Genomic DNA, 24,156 nt, shown 5'->3' on the forward strand with positions numbered 1-24,156 from the left:
AGAAAGCCCTTGACTAATAAAGTAAAAAGACCGTGTTGGAAACCGAACAAAGTCTAATTTTCTTTTACGTTGCTTTTTCAGTACAATTTTTTTTGTCTAGAATTCTAGCCCTTTTTCCTGTACTAAAGTTGTTTATTTTTAAGGTTATTGTATGATGTTTAAAAATTATTTAATATTAACAAATAATATATTTCGCATACAACTTTAATGATTAGTTCATCTTAAGTAGAAATATATAATGGAAAAAATCAAAATATTTTTTGTTTAAATTCGAAAAGACTAAAAGGAAATTTTTAAATCAAAGTATTAAATCGAATATATAAAATTGAAGTTATGAGACTAAAAGTACAATTTGGTAAATATTATAAACTATATTTTTACCTCTTGTAGAGATTAGACCAACATTAATTTTTCTAAGCACTTATACACTTGTACATGTGATTTAAAGCTTAAAGAAAAAAAACTCATATGATGGTAAATAAAGGTTAGAAAAGAAAATGATTATTTTACACACATAATAATTTTACATTTATTTAATACTATTTTTTTTATTATTTATTTTTTTTATAAAATTATGACTATTTTATAAAATATATTAAATGAATGTAAAACTATGTAATGAAAATACAACTAAAAAAATGGGAAGCAAGAAATAATTTGGATGAAAATGAAAAAGTTATATATTTGCAATGATTAGATTATGACTGCAGAATTGCTTTTGAGTTGTAGGTATCCTTGTCTACTTTCAACCTATCTCACTTATCACCATTATCTTCATCCCTTCATCTATGTTACTGTCTCATTCACTCTTTCTCTTTTTCATGCTATATTTCTCACATAAATCTACGTCTTACTCAAGCAACAAAAACTAAATACAACTTTTGTACTTCTTGTATAAAATATTAATAAAATTGTAAGTCTAGAGGTTAAATTAATTAAAAATTCAAAAAAAATAATATATAAAGAATTTACTGTAGGAGAATTTTGAACTATGGTAATTTTGATAGATTTGATTTAGGTGTAAGTTGATTTTAAGAAATTAATTTTAAACTCAATTCAATTTTAAAATTTGTTTTATTAAGATTTGTTTTTAAGATTTTTTTTAAGTGTATTATGACATTTATTTATATCAAGGTTACGATGTTGTTGATGACATTTCTTTTAGTGTATTATGACATTTTTAAGTGTATTGTGACATTTTTTTAAGTGTATTATGACATTTATTTTTTTTAAGTGTTTTAGTTTATCATCAAGAATTGATATAATTTTTAACTTAAAATCCTTAAGACATTGAATTATTTTCAACATATTTGCAATCATTTATTATTATAAACACTTATTTTATTTTCGGTTGATATAAAATTCAAAAGACACTAATCAAAGAAAAAATTCAATAAACAAAAATTTTATCATAATAAATTTTAAATGATTATATTATTTTAAGAAGTAAAATTTAAGTTTAACTTAAAATACAAAATTAATTTATAAAATACGATTCGTATTTATTTATATTATAAAGTCTTGTTATTTGTAGTTAATTTAAAATTTGCAAAACTTTTCCCTTAAAAAAATAATTGTAAACCATCATATTATATAAAGCATGTTCTGTTCTGGGAAGTGTGGAAAGAAAGAAAGAAAAGGTGTTTAGCCTTTAATGAAAACTAAGAATTGGATGAGAAGAAAATAAAAGAGATTCCATATATGTCATGTTTTGCTTTAATTTTATATTATTGGGAGATCCTGTGCCATTATAAAAAAACACAAGAAGTAGAATTGAAGACCATTTTCAACCCATCATCTCGTCAAAAAGTGTAATCGATTATAGAATATGAATTTTTGATGACCCCTCATAAATAATTCTGTTCATTAATTAATAAATTGATATTATGAGTTGCATATCATAACATGTCACACTCAATAATTCATCATTTCAACCCCACCTTCATCCGATTCTCATCATCCAATATAATTCAAATTCTCCCACACATTTTAAAAACAATACTACTGCCATAATTTCCCTATCATTTCACCATTTTCTCATCAAATTAACTACATTTTTTAAGATAACTTCAATATATAAGTTATGATCATCATTATGATAATTGATGTTAAAAATATCACTACTACATTATATACATTAGTGCAAAAACATCGTTTAAAGTCACCCATAAAACATCGGTTAGAGAGTAGCCCGACGTATATTAATGAACGGTGACATTACCGTAAATAAGTTGGTAAACAAAACGTCGGTTTTTAGGACAAACGACGTCAATGATATAGTAGACGTTTGCTCTGCCCTAAACCGACGTCCAAGGGCCTCAGGTAGGTGAGAAGACAGTCTTTTCTGCCCCCATTGACGTTCGTTGTGATGCGGGACTGACGTCTACCTGGCTACAATTAATGCTCTTCACCTGATTCTTAGGCCCTTAGACGTCACGTAGTAAAAAACCGACATCTATAATGTTATAGACGTCTTTGCACCCTTAACTTGACGTCAATGGGTTTGTCCGGAAGGCGGGAAGACAATCAATTTCTGCAATATAGACGTCGGATTTCTGGGGGAGCGACGTTTATGTGCCTGTAATTAATGCTATTCACCAAACTCGCAGGCACTTCGACGTCCGGTAACAGGGCTCCGACGTCTAAAATGTTATAGACGTCGGCGCACCAGGACAATCGTCGTCTACTTCCCTGACAGGAAATGAAACGTCAATCCGATCAGTGCCGTAGACGTCGGCTCCCCGTGTGTCCGACGTTTAAAAGTTATCTTGGACATCATATTAATGAGATAACCGACGTCTAGCTGACTATAGACGTCGATTTCTTTAGCAACCGACGCCTTATTTCATGTTAAATAAACCGCAGACTCGCAGTTTCGCGGCATTGCATTCTAGTTTCTGATAACATCATCGTCTTCCTCCTCTCCTTTTTCTCTCTTGCGGCATTGGATTCTAGGTGTGTCTTTTTTTTATTTAAACCGTTTAAACTTTTTTTTAGTTCGATTATATTAGTCTTTCATTGATTATCTTCTGGTTCAATTGATTAAAATTTGTTTTCCTTATGTTGTGTTTTAGTGCAGTTTTGTTCCTCTCTTGGGGTAACATAGTACCACATTCTGCCTTTGTTAGCTGTCTCCCAGAAAAAGCGGCGTCTTTTGGATTTCTTGTGGCGTTTCGACCCAAAAACGACCCTGGGTCGTTGTCTAGTTATCGTTTCACTATAATTTTTCCCTTTTGCAGTTGAAAATGAAACTAAGCAAGAACCCAGGTTCAATTTTGGGTTGAAATTTCATGAGAAATTCAAAAGACGAAAACTTTTTTTTGGGGGAAACTAGCAAAGACAGAGTGGCTACTAGGCTATCCAAAGACAGGAACAAAACTGCACTAAAACACAATGACTATGTTAGACGTCGGTTAATGCATTAACCGACGCCTATAGTGACCCTAGACGTCGGTTAGTGACATGTTTGAAGTCTTTATGTGCTCTTAGACTTCGGTTAATGCTTACTCTGACGTCTATATAGTGCCCTTAGACATCGGGTTAGGCCTACACCGACGTTTAGTGGCGTGACATGGCACTAACTGACGTTTGTTATATGGAAGTTCGACGTCCCATTAACGTTACCCTAATGACGTCGGTTGTGAAAAAAACGTTAAAAACCTAAAATAACATACGTATAAAGCCCTTTCTGCACTAGTGATAAATAAATGAGTAGAAATTTTATCTTATAAATTAATTTTATAAAATTATATTCAAGTTAAGATCCACTTTCTACCAATTTATGAATTATTATTTAAGCTCGATTGTCCCTTATATGTAGTAAAATATAGTAATTGATGGAGGTCAAAAGTTGGAAATTAATTTTAGTATCTATGATTTCACTCTTTTATTTGTTGGTTAGTTTTGATTCACTTGTTGAGAAATTATTACTAATTTTCGTATACAATGAGAATGGATTCAATAATTTTTTTTTAGAAGTTATTTAATTTTAGTTAACTTTATTAAATTTTTAATTATTAATTTTTATACTTTTTAAAATTGAAATTGGTCATTCAATACATTTAATTTTAGTTAATTTTATGTATTTAATAACTAATTTTAATTTCAAAAAATATATAAAACAACAGTAAAAAATGAAATAAAATTGACTAAACTTCACAAATCCGTCCCTAAAGAGTTGGAAAAGGTTACATAAATCCAGTCTTCACCAACATGTACCATAAATAACTATATATCTATGTGAAAAATTTTAGAACTACACCCTTAAGTTTTTTTTTTTTTTACATATATGAAGCATTTAATTGAAAAAAAAAATAGTTTTACTTTATAGTTTCTTATTCCTAAATTATTTTATATTTCAAATTAGAATATGATATCATTAGTGTTGGAAAGTTGTTGATTAGAATATTATCACCTCATATCTATCTTTATATAATCTCGATTCTCCGCTTTTAAATTAATAATTATTTTTTTTTTTTACTTTTGATATTTTGATATATATAAATCTTTCATATTTATTTGATATTATTTCTTTTAAAAGTACAAAAAAATCATTTTTTTATAATTATTTTATCTTTGTAATTTGTATTAAATAAATATAAATATGTATCGTTCTATCATTATTTCTTGTATAAATATATATAATTTTTGTACGTTTTTTTATTTGGAAAGATATTTAACCTAAAGCATTGGTTTGGTTATAACGAGATTAATTTCTAACGTTAGGTTATTGTATTGGATATTTAAGTAGGTTTACACAATGATGGATTAGATAGTTAATGAGTAACAAATTTAATGACTCAACTTTTGTGATGTAAATTTCATGTGTAATGTATTTTTTTTTTACGTTCATTTAATGAACTAAACATGAGCAAGTGCATTATATAGCTATGATTGTGCTTCTGATGTTGATTAAGAGACAAGGGAGAATCTGTTGGAATTTATATTTGATGACTTTGCAGCAAAGCACATGGCGATCCAACTGTAATACTTCCTCTATGAATTATGACAAGAATCAACTGAATTATCTAATCACTTTTTCGAGTTTTTCTCCTTTCACTTTCTGTCCTAACACCTACTGCAATTTATCGTTGGGAATACTTCATTCAACCAGAGAAGAATACCAGTTTATAAATACATGGTATATGTTCTCTTACTCAAATTGAGTAGAAAAAATCTATTTTTAATAAAATTGTTAAAAAAATTAAATGTTTGTATTTAAAAAAAAAAAAAGTTATCTTATAGAAGATGTGTGATATTCTCTAATTGAAAGATTTTATTGTATTCCAAGCAATTGCAAAATAAATATTCCAACTTAAAATTATCAAGTGAGTTTTAACAGAAAAAACGTCACATAGAAGGTTTAACAAAAAAATTAAAAAATGACGAGTTACTTTACTAAGGCAGAGTTACAAAGAGTAAAACACGTTTAAGTAGGTTAGAAGTCTCACATTAATTAATTAAAGATAAAATCAATTTATAACATATAAGTAGATATAAACTTCATTTTACAAATTGATTTTGTAAAGTTTAATTAAATTTAAAGTTTACTTTTAACAAAAATATCAAAATCATTGTTAAAACCTATTAAAAGCAGATTGAACCTCGTATATATCATAATGTGAGAAAACAAAAATGAAAGTTAGCAGTTGAAATCCAGAGTGATTTGGGTATCTTTTTTTATTAGTTTCCCCATGTAGTTAGAAAAAGTTAATAATATTTAAAATTAGATTATGCCATAACTGGAAATTGGTGGGTGAGAAGAAAACAAAAAGAAAGTTGTGGAAGGTGGAATGATGAAAATAGCATGTGAGATGGAATCTTATGTATGAGAAAATTGAGTGTTTAATATTATGATTAAGTTATGCGTAAAAGTGTTTGTTGGCACAAGTATCGACAACACTACTTTGAACCAAAAGGCATTGCATGTGCAAATATCCCACCAATTATTTCCTATTATTTCCTCTACTAAACCCACCACCCATCACCTACTTCCACTTTTTACTGCTACCCACTTTCTCACACCTCAATGCCTATCTATGCCTCTCTTTTCCTTTTTTATTTTTCTCCCCTTTTAAAAAATCTCTTTTCCTTTTAACTTCAAATTTTCCTCTTTTCCCTTTTGCTTTTCTTTTACAGGCCACAATTTTTCACCAATCAATGCACCACAAAAATTATTCAGTAATATAGCGCCATGGGAATAGCTTGCCCAGCTCAGAACAAAAACAATTCGCCTTCTTCTGTAGTACCATAGTAGGGTAAAAATAATTTAATAATGTACGTTAAAAATAAATAAGCTAAATTTTGAAGTTAGAGGATGACATAAAGTGTATAGTTAGATCAAATCCACAAAGATTTTTTATTTTTTTTAAGAGAGCGAGAGAAAGGGATGTTTAGAAGGATAAGGCTGTCTTTGAGTTTTCGGCCAATGACCTACTACAAAATATTCGAAAAAAATAATGTAAGTGTAATGAAGTTTTCAACTCCTTTTAAAAATGGTATGAATTTTGGTAGGTGAAGTTGATATTAGGTCTTCTTACTCCAAGCTTAGATCATAATTTGGTTCTTGATTTTTTTTTCATTAGTTGATCGTATTGGATGTCATCTGCAAAAGACACTCCAACATTTAAGTCAAATTTTGTTTGGATAATTTAGTAATATATGCGTAACAAAAAGTAACTAATTATCTCAATATGAAACTTTTATTTCATTGTGGGCTTTTGATTAAAGTCGATCCAATTACACTATATACACCAATAACCTAACTTAGGATTGACTTAATTACTCTTGATAGTTAATCTTGTTTGTGGTCTAATCAATCGGTTTACCGATCGGGTTGATGAATGGTGGATTACTCGGTCCATGGATGACCGGGCGGTCATATAATACATAGGTCACCCAAGCCCAAACACATTTTCCATTTGAAGAGGTGTAAAGGAGTTTGTTATTGATTGGTAAGAGATCGTTCGTATTGTGACGAGATGGGCTATTTGACGTCGCTCGTTCATGGGTAGTTACTTGTGTGGACAATTATCGTGGTGGTTACAAGAAAATGTAACTAGTGTGAGGGGGACACGTGGATCCTTGGGATTCATGCATCAGTTTGAAACAATAGGTCGCGTCTTATGGATCGTCGAATCAAGCTAATTTTAACAGCTGAGATTCACTTGCAAAAATAATTTTTCGGCTATAAATAGAAAATAAGATTGTTGCGTTATTCACTTCCTCACCGGTCTTACTAATCTCCTAACTAGTCTTGCTCACCTTTTGATCGGTCTTGCTTGGTTCGTCCCATCATTGTTCTCCGTCGACGGTGTAGGAATGAGGTACATTGAATGTTCGGTTGATTGCTCCTGTCGACCGACAACATGCCCTCCCCTTAATGCAGCTATCTCGACATCATCCCTTCGTTACATCTCCTACATTTATACCTTCATCTCCCTTATCAATTCCATAGGGTCTTGCTGGTCTCCCATGTTTTTTGCAGTCATCATTGGGCATCTTTTCTGGCCTCAAGCCCTATGGTGGTGTCAAATGTTTCAGTTTGTGAGGTCGAGGTTAGATCTTCTTACACAATTTATCTTCTAACTCCGAGCTTAGATCGCAGTTTGGTCCTTGGTTTTCCTTGCATTGTTCACTCAAATTGGGTGTAACCTGCAAAAGACACTTCAACGCTCAAGTCATTGTTTGTCTAGACAATTTGGCGATAAATGTGTAGTAAAAAAGTAACAAACTACCTAAATATCAAACCTGTATTTATAGACTTTAGTTATGGACTTCTGATTAGGGTTGACCCAATTACAGTCCAAACACCAATAACCGAACTTAGGGTTAACCTAATTACTCTTGATAGCTAATCTTGTTTGTGGTCTGACCAATCATTTCACCGATCAAGTTATTGGATGGTTGACTACTCGGTCCATAGATGATCGGGCGGTCATACAATATAGTATGCATTTTGAACATATAGAAATTTTAGTATTTTTAATAAAAATTTTAATTGATTGATGCTCCATATTTCCAATGTAATATTATTTTTCTCCTTTTGATCTCTCCTTATATAAATTATATTAATATTTATGTTTGTGAGATATAAAAATGTTATATTTATTGAAAATATAGTTTAAAGTACAAATGTAATGAGATCAGGAATTGCGTTTTCTTTCTTGAAACACTTTCTAATCTCTACTTTTCAAAACTTAAAGAAATGGATGAAAGATATTATTATGAGAAAAAAATATTAATTAATATTAGATTTGATATTGAGAGTAACTAACATTATTATTAGAAGAAAAAGAATAAGAATAGTAAAAACTTAGCAAATAACATTTTAGAAGCATTAGTGGTTTAAAAATAGTGAAGTTTAATCATTTTAATATTAAAAAGTTTTAATATAAATAATTTTGTTAGAAATAGAGTTCATTGTTTTAAAACGCAACATCTCACATCTCTTTATAAACTACTTTTTTAGAGTTATTTGACTTCTCTCTAAAAGGTTTTCTTCTATGCAGGTCTTATTGAAGAAACTGTAGGAATGATCTTGCGACGAGTTCTTCAATTTGAACTGATCAATGTCTTTGTTCGCACAAGTTGAGTTTCTTTCCCTTTGCTTAGTCTTTTTTTATTATGGTTTTATGTGAGTCTTCTTCCACTTGCATACACCTTTTTAGTCATTTATATGAGTATCTACTGATTATGAATCATAATGGCATATCCCAATCGTTCTTATGATGTTTCTAAGTGTAATAGAGCATCCTGCAATGGTATTTTGAGTTGTTGGGTCAAGTAAGGGAAGCTAGTTATTTTGATGTAGTGAGTTGATAAATTTGGTGCTTTATATATTGATGATTGATTTTATTTTGAGAATGAAATTGGGTTGCTATGATGAATCTAATTGGTGTATTATGATTTATTTAATTTGTAAGGTTTGGATGATTGTTTCGTGGTTGGTTTTGTGTGATTGGGAGAGTTTATAATCTAAGCAATTGGGAAAATTTGTACGATTTTTCATATTTAAATGAAATTTTGAACTAATGCACTAAGAAAGAAGTACCAATATAATCAATTGAACAAGCCTAAGTTTCCTCAAAAACACAAAATACAATTATTGATATCTAGTATATTGTTGAGCGGTGATAGACTAACTATAAGCGCTAGCCTCGTTGTGCAGGTCTAGGAATATTTTAACTTCAGGCCATTAAGCGCCAATTTGTATTATTGAGCGCCACTCTTTGGGAAAGGTTTAAAAGTGAGTGCCACATCTGAGTGTCAATTTTGAATTTGCTTTCTTCTTTAGTTGTTTAAGATAGATCTCTTATGGAACTTGTGTATGTTTATAATGTTGTTTATTATTAATTAAGGTGATAATAATGTAGTGATGACTTTAATGTATGCATTAATATATGGGATTCACTAAGGGGGCATTATGACCCTCTAATAATCATTTACACTCAAATAGAGTATAATGTGTTATATTATGAATAGTAGCAATAATTCCTAGTATATGAACTTTGTTTGGTCGAATGCATGAAGGAGATTAACCTTGTGTGTGGTCAAGTGATAACCTCTTGAGACTAGGGCTTTGCAGAATCTAGAAATCACCGCAGGTGTACACCTCTAGTATGTTAAGGACATCTATTCGAATTATTGATTTTATTGTCAACTATTTATGTGAATATATAATTTATCGTACATTATCCACGTTTATGTGTATTTGACATAATTTAACATATAACTCTCTTATACACTAGCTTACCCTTTTGTGTATATTTTTTATATAGTGTTTATTTTTGTCATTTTTTACAAATGTGAAATTTAGACACATACTTGAATTATTCATAACAATCTTGTTGTCAATTGTGGTTATAATATTGTTGTGTTTTGTTGTTCTTATCACAATAAATCTAAGTTTCTCAGTAAAAAACAATAATTCTAATACTACTTATGAGTTTTTTTTTTTACATCAATTTTAACTAAAAACAATAAATTTATGAATTTTTTTTCTTATATAATATTTTATACATTAGACATGTAACTTTAATCCAATCTGCATGATAATTTACATCAATTTTAACTAAAAATAATAAATTTATGGATTTTCTTTCTTATATAATATTTAATTTTGTCATTTTTATAAACTTACATTCACTTATATTATTTCTAATACTATACACAAATATATATTTAATTTTTCTAAAACAAAAATTAAAAATGAAGTTATAACATTAATTTCATACAAAATTTATAACTTTTTTCCATCTATATTAACCTTTTTATAATATTACTTTCATATATATATATATAAACTTTAAAAAAAAAAGATTAAAAACACTTTAATAAACGATTAAATTAATTTTTTATTTTTATTTTTTTCACTCGCATTGGTTACATTGTCTTCGTAATTCGCCTACATTCAAACTTCCTTCCCTTCTACCTCTTTGCTTCCCCCTTCGGATTCCCATCTCACTGTAAACAACGTCTAAAGTTGGCATTAAATTCAACACTGGACTCTAATTTTTGTTTAAAGAATAACACTAAACAAACAATTGTAACTAACATATTATTTAAAATAAATTAAAGTTTTAATTAGTATCTAAAATTATTTAAAATTTAAAAATTCAACTTTATACCAGGACCCTTGATGTACCATCACAACTTTAAGAACATATTTAATACAATTTAAAAAAAAAAAATCAATCATTAATGTTTTATCCAATATACTCTATTTTTGTGTTAGCAATGAGACTTTTTAACATGATAAAAAAAATTCTTTAACAATTTTTTTATAATACTGACCGTTTATAATTCATTCGTTTTAAATATATTTTTCAAAATAAATTCAAATATATTTATAAAATAATGACACGTGTTTTATTATAAAAAAGTAATTAAAATAAATTATTAAAATACGAAGATCCTAAAAATATGTTGTATAATAAAGAAGAATAATAATGATGGCAGCATAGGCATAAAGAATTATAATGATAATGATGATGGTTTAAGTATCTAAGAAATAATAAGAAGAATATGATGAGGAGTTTGAGGTGGTGATTATGAAGTGATTTTCTAATCTACCTGGGAAATGGAGAACTAACCCTAGGAGGACTAGGATGAACGAACCGTTTTATTTATTTCTGACTCAGGATTCATTTTGAGACAACTGGTGTGGTCTTCAAAAAAGACTGTCATTTTCAAGAATTTACGTGAAACCTATGCCTCTTGTTCTTTCTCAGTGACATCGTGATATAAAATAAGAGGCTTCTCAGTATTTTATAATTTCTTAAATTAAAACACTGCTAATTACTATATTATTTTTAGTTTAATTTAATAAACTAGGTGAATACAGACAAATAAATGTTCAAAAACTTATTGTATACCAACTGAATTTCACCACTATTCATTTTTTTTATATATATTTTCTTCTTCTTCTTCTTCTTCTTTTCTTATACAATTTGGTAAACAAACACTAAGGTAATAGATATCGATGACTAATCACCAAAAAATTCATAATAAACAAAATTACTCATGGAATGAGAACATTAAATCTATTTTTGCTATTGAAAATATACGAAGAATGTTTCACTTATTTAATTGCTTTTATTGTTTAATTATTAATTAATTCTTCCTATTGTATGGACATGTAAGAGGAGATATAAAAAAATGATTTTAAATCAGTTAGTCAAACTCTACAAGTTGAATTGGGTTAATATTTTTTTTTTAAATGTTAGTTGCATGTTAAATAGATTTGAGTGGGATCTTGTAATTCACTAACAACGTATTCTTATTATATTTTTATTATTATTTTAAATCTTGTATTATAATTATTTATTATTTTAAATTATATAGGTTGATAATTTGTTTTTTTAAAATAAAATTTTATTCAATAATATTTGAGTTGATTTGGTGTTTAATTTATTTATTTGTCAAATTATATAGGTTGACACTTTAACTTTATTATCTATTTTTGTCTTAATCTCAATGTTAAATTGTTAACAATACATTATCTGATGTGGTTGTTTATGGTTTCCTTCCTCCGTTGCCGATTCGTCATTCTTGCACCTTTCATTTTTGTCAACCACCACATAACAATAGAGAGTCATTGCAAACTATCATTGCTCAAAATTGTATCGTGTAGCAGAAATCCCAACCTACAATAAAAAGTTCCAAATCGAAAAAGAAATCAAAACTACAAAATCGCAAACACCTAAAATCGTGAATCACATTCTGAATCTGCAATCCCAACTCGTAATGCTAGTTCGCACCACCGCATATCTCTCTTTCCAAACCGCGACGAAACTTGATTACATCCGCCATGCACATCGCCATTTGTCATCTTCTCCAAACCAGAAAATTTCAATCGTAAATTCAACTCTTCATAATGCCACCAGATAAGATCACCACAAAATCGTGTCTCCTCCACACACCTGCAACGCATAACCACCATAAACCATTGCGAAATAACAACATGCAAATCAAAAACCAAAATCAGAAAATTCTAATTACTTTACTATCATAGAAAACCAAAAAACCCTAATTACTTCACTATCATGAAAAACCAGAAAACTCTAATTTCTTAACAAAAAAATATGGATACAATACAATCTTTTTATCTACCCATGTTATCTTTGACATTAATATACTAACTCTAAGATCTTGATATGAAGGAAACTTCTACACTATATTCAACGTGATTTATGATTTGTTATGATAAAAAAAGTTAATACTATTAAATAAAAATAACTACATATAATTTTTAAGTATAAAAACTTAAATATCTAATAAAATTATAAAAACAAAAATAATAAGTGACGTTAACCCTTTTTATAATCAAATAATCATACTTGACTAAATTACCTTTATTGCACAATGATTTAGTAAAGTGTAACTCTAAACTATATACAGTATTAAATATATGATCAAATCTTCCATTGTTTTGGAAAACTACAATTGTGATAATAAATGGTAGTTGATTGATTCTTTGCAAATGCACAAATTACTAAATTGACAGAAAGGGCGAGTTTGTTTTAGTTGTTCTCTTTGAAAAAATAAAAAAAAATACTTTCCCTAACCCAAAAAATACTTATTATATTTTTATATCTTTGTTTAAATTTAAAATAAATAAAAAATAGAGTGAAAATCATCACAAACACGAAGTGACATTGAATGAAAAATATATTTTTCTTTATACATAGGCTTAAACCCTCTCTTGATCTTAATATTTGTGTGAAAATCTCAATTCGGTCTTCAAGTTTTGAACTGTCTCAATTGGGTCATAATTTTTGTAAAATTACACACATTTTACCCATATGTGTTTATNTAGCTGTTGGTCAAAAAGCATCTTCTGTGGCTCAAGTGGTGACTACTTTACAAGAAAGAGGAGCAATGGAATACACTATTGTAGTAGCTGAAACAGNGGATTCTCCAGCTACGTTACAATACCTCGCGCCTTATACAGGAGCAGCTCTAGCTGAATATTTTATGTACCGTGAACGCCACACTTTAATCAGTTATGACGATCTCTCCAAACAAGCACAGGCTTATAGGCAAATGTCTCTTCTATTACGAAGACCACCAGGTCGCGAAGCTTATCCAGGGGATGTTTTTTATTTACATTCGCGTCTTTTGGAAAGAGCCGCTAAATTAAGTTCTCAGTTAGGCGAAGGAAGTATGACTGCTTTACCAATAGTTGAAACTCAATCGGGAGATGTTTCAACTTATATTCCTACGAATGTAATTTCCATTACAGATGGCCAAATATTCTTATCGGCCGATCTATTCAATGCTGGAATAAGACCCGCTATTAATGTCGGTATTTCAGTTTCCAGAGTTGAATCGGCGGCTCAAATAAAAGCCATGAAACAAGTAGCTGGTAAATTAAAATTGGAATTAGCACAATTCGCAATTTAACTGATTTCAAACGGCGTTAAAATTAGTGTACTTTTTTTAATTCCTTTATAATTATTGTATTTTTTTTTAACTCCTCTCCTCTTTTGACAACATTAAAAAAAAAATCATAAAAATGAATTTAAAATTTCAAAATATGAACATAGCAGTTGAAGTCAGTTATTAAAGAATTATTGTTTAAGAAAATATCACAAAATGGTTATATTTATACCCGTGATTATTTTAATCTACTTTTACAGATAATTATTAAAAACTGTGAATATATATATATATATATATATATATATATATATATATATATATATATATATATATATATATATATATAACAAGTCAAATTAATTAAATGAACAAATACCATATTAAAATCACACCAAGTAATTACAAAATTTAACAATATAAAAAATAGAGTTGGAGAAACGCACTAGGATTATGTTGTCGATAATCATGTCCGAAATCTTATTTATTTGAAATTGGCTTAAATCCTTAATTCGTCCCCATGTTAGGAGGAAATTTTCAGTTTAGCGCTTTTAAAAGTGTATACATTGGGTTTCCATGTTTTGCAATTTGTGTCAATTTAGTGAATTAATGACACTTCAAACAAGTTTGTAACAGCAATTGGAAGGTGCCCAAGTTCAAACAGTTAATAAACATGCTGCAACTCAAAATGACTTGCTTGTCCACTTGCAATTTTCAAGCCAAATTGATGGTTCTAAAGGACTAAATTGACACAAATAGCAAAACATGGGAACTCAATGTATACACTTTTAAAAGCGGGTACTAAACTGAAAATTTCCTTTTAGTATGGGAACCAATTAAGGATTTAAGCCTTTGAAATTTTACTATTATCAAACTATGGTTTATAATTTAGCTAATATTTTGGGGTAAAGCAACCCTAATACTTGTCACAATTCATCCTAAGTGGTTTCTAATTTTCACTCTAATCACCTATTAACAATCACACATTAAGAAAAACACTAACACTCAAATAGAAAACCCTTTTTCTTAAAGCAAGGAAACCTTTCCTCATTTACAAAATAATCAATCTACATTAACGAGGGAACATGAAATTAAAAGTATTAATCAAAATTAATGAATAAATTTTTGTTTTTACAATTTTTACTTGATTGTTGATGGATAATAAAAAGTAGTTACAATTCAAACACATAGATAAAAGAAGCATAGATTGGAAAAACGAGTCAATTGTATAGAGTTCTCATTGAGTTCGTGCAACTATAACACTAGTTTAAAAAAATTTAGCAAATAAAGACAAAATAACCAAAAATAAAAATAAAAGATAAAAACTTTAAAGTTAGAATCTTTTATTACATAAAAAATGTTCTACCGACTTGACAGATTTGCACATTTTCTCTGTTTTTTATAAGTTTAATTGTACTTTTATTTTATTATCTTATTTTGTTTTTGAAAATTGTTTATACACTTATTTAATATATTTTTAAAAGCTTTACTATTATTGTCATCTGTGGATACAAAATACACACTGAATGATAATTTATCGTTGTAATAACAGTATACAGCATAAAATGGTTGGCTATGAATACATTGTCAGGTTGAATATGAATACATAATGTGATTAATATTTAAAAACAATTAAGAGAAAAATAATTAAATATATGCCCCGATTGATTATGTACTTATACTAATCATTCTTTTGAATGATTAAAACAGCCAGATTAAAATATTCATTCCATATTTCCAACAAGCAGACATATGCGCAAGCCTATGCAATGGAAACATTAACCCGAGAAATAATGATAAAATATTGCAGAAATGTAAAAGCTGATGAATTAATATCATATAATATAATCACTGGATACAATATGCTATAAAATCACGTAAACTTTTTTTCATATATGAATCATTTCACATTGAGAATATCACGTAAAAATTCGCATTTTGATGTAATTTAACCTATTTTTTTGTAAAAAGAGTAAACACACATCTGTCTCCATAATGATATAAGATATTATTAGATCTGAATTAAGATCTCACAGATCTTTTTATGGATATAAATTCATGTCTACTTTTTTATTTTTATCATACGTATTTTACAATATTTCTTAAAAGCATTCATTCATAAAAAGCATTTTATTTTATTTTCCAAATATCGATACCAAACTTTATACACGATTGAGTCCAGAAAATAAAGTACTGTGGATTAAAGGTGAGTGATTTTGAAATTCCATTAACGATATGATTGTCCCACCATTGTACTCATTCTAAGAAAAAAACAACAGTTTCTCTCAGCACTTCGTACAAGTTGCACCATTTTGAATGACTCCATGCAGAATTCAAATTAACTACATTGCTTGTCATGTTAAGGCCAGATGTCAACTTTGTGGAAATTTTAATTGAAAAGGTAAAATATTATTCATATTTTTTAAAGATTAAAAAGAATATAAAACGTGTTTTTACTTGAATTTGTGACACTTACTTCATGTGGAAAAAGGAAAACGCTTACGCTGTGCTTGTTCAAAAGAAGAAACTGAAAGAAAAAAAAAAGGAAAATCAAAGAAAAAAAACTTATTTTGATCTTTATTTGACTTACCAAAGAAAATTGAATAAAAATGAAGAAAAAAATAGAAACCATCAAATAATTTGTAAAAATATTCTACAGAATTATTAATATAATCAGTCTTTGTTCTCTGTACAAATAAATTTCCTTTTTCGATTATCCTATCATTGACACTAAAGTAATATTAACCTAATGTTTATTGAGTTGCTGTAACTATACATGTAACATATCCAACACAAAATTACCATATTAGGATAATGAAAGAAATTAAGTCTAAATCGCATTTAAGGTATACTATTAAACATCTTTTAATTACTTGAAAAATGAAAAAAAAAAAAACACACTTACACAAGAAAATACAACACATATGTAAGTTCCCAAAGTAAAACGTTAATTTTTGTTAGATTGAACTTAATATTTTGATAACAAATTCATAACTTAATATTAACTTGAGTATTGAAGCCTTTTTGTAGGTGTTTTTCCTATGGAAACTGAGATCAATAGAAGAAGGCCTAAAGTTGAGAAAGAGAAAAACCAAAGAAGATAGATACTTGTCATTTTGTAGGGTCTATTATGTGTTGAATAATTGTATGAAGAGTAATGTTGAAATGTTTTAGAATCTGTATATATATCTGATGAAAGATGACTTGATAATGAGATATGTGATGTATGGATTGTGTAGATGATGGGGTATAATGACTTTTAGATATGTGAGTATTATACAAATTTGAGTTTAAAATATAATGAATGAGAATTTGGTGAAATTATTCTAACTCTGATAGTATCTAACTACAATAAATATATCTAGTTATGAAAGTTAAGGGAGATTGTCGTTATCTAATGTTGGTTTGAATCAGGACTAATCTCACAAATAGAAGGAATTTATCTTGTCATACTTGAGAAATACATGGGTCTTAGTTTATTGCTTTGTAAAAGCAAATTCCTTGAAAGTGTGAGATAGTATGACAAACGTAGAATCTCGAAGTCTAATCAATACATGTGTTTTCCAAAAATACAGTTAAATATCTAATTCTTAAGAGGCAAGAGAATTGAACTAGTGTTATTGTGTTTATGTGATGCTAATGAGGATATGAGTTGTTTAGACATTTGATCCTTTTTTAATTTGTAAAAGATTGTTTAACCCAATGGGTTAAGGCGGTGTGTTGTTAACTACTTGAGTTATGTATTGTTTGGTCATATGAGCATATGTGTGATGTGGTAAGAGCTATGATGATGGTATTTCATACAAGAAGTTGAAGGAGTATTTTAGAATAAAATGTTTTCTTGAGATTGAAATTTTATATATACTTAGCTTATCATAATTACATTAACTTACCTTATTGTTTGTTGTGTGATAGTTTGTTCACTTGCTATAATAGTATGTTATATGTAAGCATTAGTAATACAGGAGGTAGAGTTGTGGAGCGGTAAGATTGTTGATGGTCTTCCTAAAGAGAGTAGTTGTTGCTTAAGTTTATGCGTTTTGTGTATTATATAAATCATCCTAATTTATGAAGGATTAATTATATTGTTAAAAAAATTAACTTTAATTTTCTCATGGAAGATTGTAAATACATCTTATATTTTTATGTTTGTTTATTATTTTTTACCAATTATATACCATGCTTTGAATTAATAAGGTGATTATATTAAATTGGGATGTTAATTATCAATTTAGTTCCATTATCTTTTAAGCTAATTATAGGCTTAAGAAAATAGATATTTATGTCATTATATATAATAAGTAATCAACATCTAGATATAATATCCATTTTTTTTTTACTAATGACAGATGTTTAGGAAGATAATGACATGAGACTTTTCTATTTTCTATTTTTCTTACTCTTTTGCATGTGAATCTTTCTTCGATTTTAATCATTAATCATGTTTTTATTTGGTAGAAACACCTAATAAAAAATTGTATGAAATTTTTTATGTCAATTATAAAAGTTCTTTCGAATTATAAAGCTTAATTTCTAATAAAATGCCTTTATATTTGTTGTACTTCAAATGCTAATTAAATATTTTATTTATGTTTATCACATGTCATAAAACATTTTTATTTATTTATTTAGAGTTAATTACTTATTTGGTCCAAATTTTGGTTAAAAACTTTCAAGTTCTGTTTTTTTTTTTATTTCAATTAAATCTAATTTTTAAAAAAATTATTTAATTAGGTCTTTTTCATTAGTAATATACTAATAACCAATCACATGATAGTTTGTGATGTGTCATGTGGCAATGTTAATATCACATGACAATCTTAAAGTTATATTTTAATGTTTAAGACTTGTCTTTAAAGTTGTTGGCACGATATTAACAGAAAAATTTAATTGAATGATTTTTTTTTAAATTCATCTTCATTAAAAAAACAAAAACTTGAAAGCTTTTAGTTTTTAACAAAAATTTACCCTAAATATCTAATTAAAACATGTATTTATGTTGCTTTTCGGAGAGAATAACCAAATTTAGAATAATTATACTTAGACTTAAATTTAAAATCACATCGTTGTGTTTTTTACAATGTTTCATTCTTTTTTACTAGGCAAAGGTTTATCTTACTATTCTTTTAGATTATTCTCAACATTGTTGCCAAAATACGTCATAAATAATTATTTTACTTTCTGAAGAATATTTTTTCTTGAGAGTTGAACATGAAGTTTTTATGTATTTTTTTTAACAAAGTTAGCTTCCATTTTTGTATATTTTATTTTTATTTAACCAATTTTTTTCGCCCCGTTAAAAACATTTATTTTTCTCACCTAATTATGCTCTTGGCTCTTCTTTCTTCTAATAAATAAACAAGTAAAACAAAGAAAAATATATTTTATATACAACCATTATTAGTGTCTAACATTTTATTTTATTATTTTGATTTATACTTTTCTTTTAAGAATTTTTTAATAAATATTAAAAATTATAAACTTTGAATACAAGTATATATATTTTCGCTATAAAATAACCAATTTTCCCTTTATTATAGTATATAATATTAAAAACAAAGAAATATACACGAGTTGAGTTAATTGTAGACAAATGCATTACTCAATTTGATAAAAAAAAAAAAAGGTTAAAATAAAACTAAATCAACTCAAATTACCGTATTATGTTAATTCAACTCACTCTAACCTAACTTATTCTTGATCGTTTTGGATTAAATTAGGTCACAAATTTTAAAAAACTGTTTCCATTTAATTTGTAATTTCCAGACATTTCTTTATTAAACCTTTATAATAACTTTTTTAGACGTAAGACTATATAATTGGTTTTAGGAAAACTATATAATTTGCTCGAATTAAATTAAGTTATATTACGCAACCAATGATCATCCTAAATAATCAATTCTCACCCATCTCTTCATTCATTACTTTTGCTTTTTAGTGCGAAAAACTCTCACTGTTTCACGGCTTTTTTCATAGCAGAAAACTCAATAATTATGTTATGTCGTATATAGCTTTTAGATAAAAAGAAAAAAAAAAGTTTCACCAATTTACTATTTACTTAACGTGCATTTTGTTTTTGTCCTTTATTTATAAATAAATATTTATAAATAAATAAAAGTGGTAAAATAATTTAGCTTTTTTTCAGGATATCACCTCACTCACTTCACTTGATTCATCAGACTTTTTACAGCAGGACAGAAAGGCAGAGGATGATGTTATTGCTACTCATAAATGCGTATTTTATTTATTTATTTTATCTTATCCCAAGAAAGTCACGGACAAACAATATGCAATGCAACAAAAAGATTGAAATTTGTAATTACTTTTCACTTATACATTTCCATATACATAATTCATATAATGCTATGAGTTTAGGAAAAGTACAAAACCATTACAAAACTCTACAACTTATGTGTAGATTTTTTTCATTTCAGTTTTTGATTTAGCAGAAAAAGTACAGAAGGAGGAGGCACATCTATATCTCAGGATATACCAATCAATCACTCACTGAAATTCTTCCAGTATTACCCCTCTCATTCCTCCATTTTTACATGACAGAACAGGCATTGGGGTTCTCATCACTGAAGATCTGGGGAGGGTAAGCTGGTCCAGGGTATGCATAGAACTCCATTCCATACCTTGGAGGGTTGTAATAATACTCACTTTTTTTCAGCTCCATTACTGTGTTTTCTTCTGTGCCTCCTTCTTCTGCTTTTCCTTCACCGTCTCCTTCTTTCTTCTCCTTCTTCTCTTCTCCGTCACCGTTATCTTTCTCCTTCTTCTCACCTTCCTCTCCCTTCTTCTCCCCTTTGCTCTCTTCTTTTCCTTCTCCCTCCTTCTTCTCTGCCTCCTGCTTCACTATCACTGCATGCTTCCCTGTCCTCTTCGACACGTGCTCCACCAGCTTCTCTGCCTCGAACACCCCCTTCACGCTCACCTCTGAACTCTTCAGATCTGCTTCCACTGACTCCACCCCTGCCACCATTTCCAACACTCTTAATATCATTAATCTTACATTAAACCACCGTACCCTTCAATTCAACTCTCACACAATAACCTCTCACTTTCCTAGTTCCATGGACCACTTTAACATTTTATCGACTCCATAATACAGGAGAATCAAACTACACACTACAAACTACAAACTACAAAAAACCATTTTTGGAGCTAGTAACTGTTACTTGTTTTAGAATTCAAATCACGGAATAAACTCCACAAATTCCTCTTCTCTTCCATTTCCAAGATGATACAAATTTAACTTAGTGCACAGAAAAATATAACTCAAACCTTTCATTTTCTCGATTCGTCTCTTGATTTCCTGCGAGCACGCCTCACAATGCATGTGGACTTTCAGAACCACTGTGATAACCTGAGTTCGCAGAGACCAAAAACATAATCTTGAATGAGACCAAGTTGAAAAAGCATAAAAATAACATTCAAAAGGAAAACAATGAATTGATTAACGAACCTCTTCTTTCTTCTCCTCTGGTTTCGGCTTCTCTTCCTCTTCGGGCTTTTTCTCTTCTTCCGGTGGTGGTTTTGGGATCGGAGAGAGAAGCTCAACCTTTCTGTGGCTCTTCCTCTGTACTCTTTCTAGAACCTTCAGCGGATCCGCCTTTTCGCCTTTCACCACCACCTTGTGAGACTTGCAATCCGTGAGAATATCTTCCACCCCTGAAATTACGACAAAGTTATGGAACAATCAGACAACGTGGAAACAAAAAACAAAAGTGAGACACACACAAAAAAAAAAAAAAACAGTGATTCTGACCTGGGAATCCTTTGAGGGAGCGACGAACCTTGCGAGCACAACCCTCGCAATGCATGAAGACTCTAAGCACGATTTCTGGCGGTGGCGGCGCAGATTCCTCCTCCTTGGATTCCTTTTCATCTTTTGACTCCTCCGGTTTTTTGTCTTGCTCGGGTTTCTTCTCCTCCTTGGGTTCCTCTGCTTTTTTCTCCTCCACTTTGGTTTCCTCTGGTTTTTTTTCTTCCTGGTGAAAAAAACAACAAAGAAATGAGACAATGATAACTTGAAGAGAAGAAGAAGAAGAAGATGATGATGAAGAAGAGGAAAGAGAATGAATGGTTTCGGAGACCTCGCCCATTGGTGTAGTGGGACTCACTGCAGAGATAAGTTTCGTGCTAATGCCTTTTGCTATGAAAATTTTCACCCTTTTTATTTGTGCTGCGTTTGTGTTTCAGCTTCTTTCTCTCTATATATATTTATTATAAGATTGAGGGCATGAGATTTGAACCTACTCATTCTATCATCATCACATGACGTGGCATCTTTTAAGAGGCACGTGCAACGGGGGACTTCATGCTTCCAACACATGGTACTTGGCTGTAGTTACACTCTCACTGCACTACTATTTCACTTTCGCATTGTTTTTCCCACGATCCACTTGGGCAGTTTCGGAATTCTCTAGAATCTATTCTCTCCCGTGTGGTCCTCCCCACCACACACTCCTGTTCCTCCGTTGTATTTCAACTCAACGGAACAGATTCGTCAAAATTCACACCAAATTTACCGCAGTCTCACCATTCCAGCTTAGAATCTCTTTTACCACCGTTTATTTTTTGACTTTTAACATATTCAATTACTATTTTAATTAATTAGCCTAACTTCATGTTTTCCACACGTTTTATTGACTCACTGAGCTGGAAATGATCATTCCCAATTAATTCATAATAATGAAAAAAAAAATTGATGTTATAAATGATAAGAACTGGAAAAAAAGTTGAGGCCTAGAAGTCTTGCTTTAGTGCTGTCTTAAACTTTATGAAAATGAGGTAATAATAGATTGAAGCCAAACACTTGCAAGTTGAATATGATTGGGACAAAAGTTTAGAAGGGTTCGGTATGTTTTCTCAGTTTATTGTATAGAAGTTATTATCTTTAATGCACTTGAAATTATGTTTGTAGTGTTAATAGGTTACTGTGATGCTTGGTAAAAAGTCAAACGACTATTTCAAATATTATTTTTTTAGTGTTTATGATACTTTGTTAATGTTTGATATTTCCAAAGAAATAATAGATTTATTAAATATATATTATTTATCTGCTTTAGGGTTAAAATTAATAATTTCATGTTTTAATTTTAGAAAACTTAAAATACAAAAATATTTTGTAATGATCAAAACTAAAATTTCATTTGGTAGAAATTAAAAGTATTAATTTAAAATTTTTTGAAAGATGAATAATTTTGTTTGTATAAAAATAAGATAAAAAATATACATTATATTGCAGAGGACTTTGATATTTTTCAAGAGAACTTATTCAACAAAATAAATAATTTTTATGTTTTTTTAGTTTGATCAATAAGTGTTCTTAGTTGAAACTCTTATATATCATCCAAATTTAAGAGAACTTATTCAACAAAATAAATAATTTTTATGTTTTTTTAGTTTGATCAATAAGTGTTCTTAGTTGAAACTCTTATATATCATCCAAATTTGAGAGTTGTTCTTTAATTTGAACTCATTTTCATTCGAATGTTTTAGTCTGTTTGTGAAATGATAAGATTGAGAGGTTACGATCAATTAAAAATTGAGAAGATGAGGTTGAGTTGATTGAGGCTGAATGGGTAGATCGAATGATTAAGGTTGAATGGAGGATCGAATAGTTAAGGCTAAACGACTGAGTTCAAATGTCAAGACTAAAAAGTCGATGGAGAAGTCAAAGTTGAGAGGTTGAGGTTGAATGACAAAATTGAACAGTTGACACCAAATGGTTAAGGTTGAATGATTGAGCCAAAACGTCAAGATTGAAAAGTTAATAGAGAAAATGTGATCAAGAGGTTAAAGCCAAATCGAAATGTCAAGAGTGAAAAGTCGACAAATAAATTGACTTTTAAAGGTTAAGGCCAAATGATTGAGGTTGAATGGTTAAGGCCCAATTGTTGAGGTTGAATGACCAAACTGAATGGTTGAGATCGAATGGTAAAGCTAAATGGTTGAGACTGAATAATTGAGGCCAAATGGTCGAGCCAAAGTGTCAAGATTGAAGTGGAAAGAGAAATCAAGGTCGAATGGTTAGACTGACCAAGTTAAAATGTCAAGACTGAAAAGTTGAAAAAGAAATATAGACTAAAAGCTTGAGACCGAATGGTTGAGGCTAAATTGCTGAGCCGAATGATTAAGGTCAAATGACGGAGCTAAAATGTCAAGATTGAAATTTGATAGAGAAATTGTATGCAAGAGAGGTTGAGACCAAATGGTTTAGGCCACATGATTGAGCTGAGCGGTTGGGACCAAATGGTTGAGAGTCAA

General features: G+C 29.2%; 1 protein-coding gene across 1 annotated transcript; it reads right to left on the minus strand.

Moving 5' to 3' along the window:
- Nucleotides 1-20,169: 20,169 nt before the first annotated feature.
- On the minus strand, nucleotides 20,170-22,101 carry LOC106766809 (heavy metal-associated isoprenylated plant protein 7). The gene is made up of 5 exons (XM_014651569.2): nucleotides 21,981-22,101; nucleotides 21,653-21,875; nucleotides 21,350-21,555; nucleotides 21,169-21,250; nucleotides 20,170-20,856 (listed from the first exon to the last, which is right to left on the minus strand). The coding sequence occupies exons 1-5, from the start codon at nucleotides 21,987-21,989 to the stop codon at nucleotides 20,429-20,431; spliced, it is 948 nt and encodes a 315-aa protein (XP_014507055.1). The 5' UTR covers nucleotides 21,990-22,101; the 3' UTR covers nucleotides 20,170-20,428.
- Nucleotides 22,102-24,156: the final 2,055 nt, after the last annotated feature.

The sequence above is a fragment of the Vigna radiata genome, chromosome 7 (genome assembly GCF_000741045.1).
Source record: "Vigna radiata var. radiata cultivar VC1973A chromosome 7, Vradiata_ver6, whole genome shotgun sequence".
NCBI classification, from domain to species: Eukaryota; Viridiplantae; Streptophyta; class Magnoliopsida; order Fabales; family Fabaceae; genus Vigna; species Vigna radiata.

What these genes read in the sequence shown, in the direction of transcription:
- LOC106766809 (XM_014651569.2), bottom strand. An exon ending in CTCCCTCAAAGGATTCCCAG is followed by an intron (nt 21,556 to 21,652) that starts GTCAGAATCACT and finishes TCGTAATTTCAG; the next exon opens with GGGTGGAAGATATTCTCACG. An exon ending in ACGAATCGAGAAAATGAAAG is followed by an intron (nt 20,857 to 21,168) that starts GTTTGAGTTATA and finishes AAATGGTGGCAG; the next exon opens with GGGTGGAGTCAGTGGAAGCA.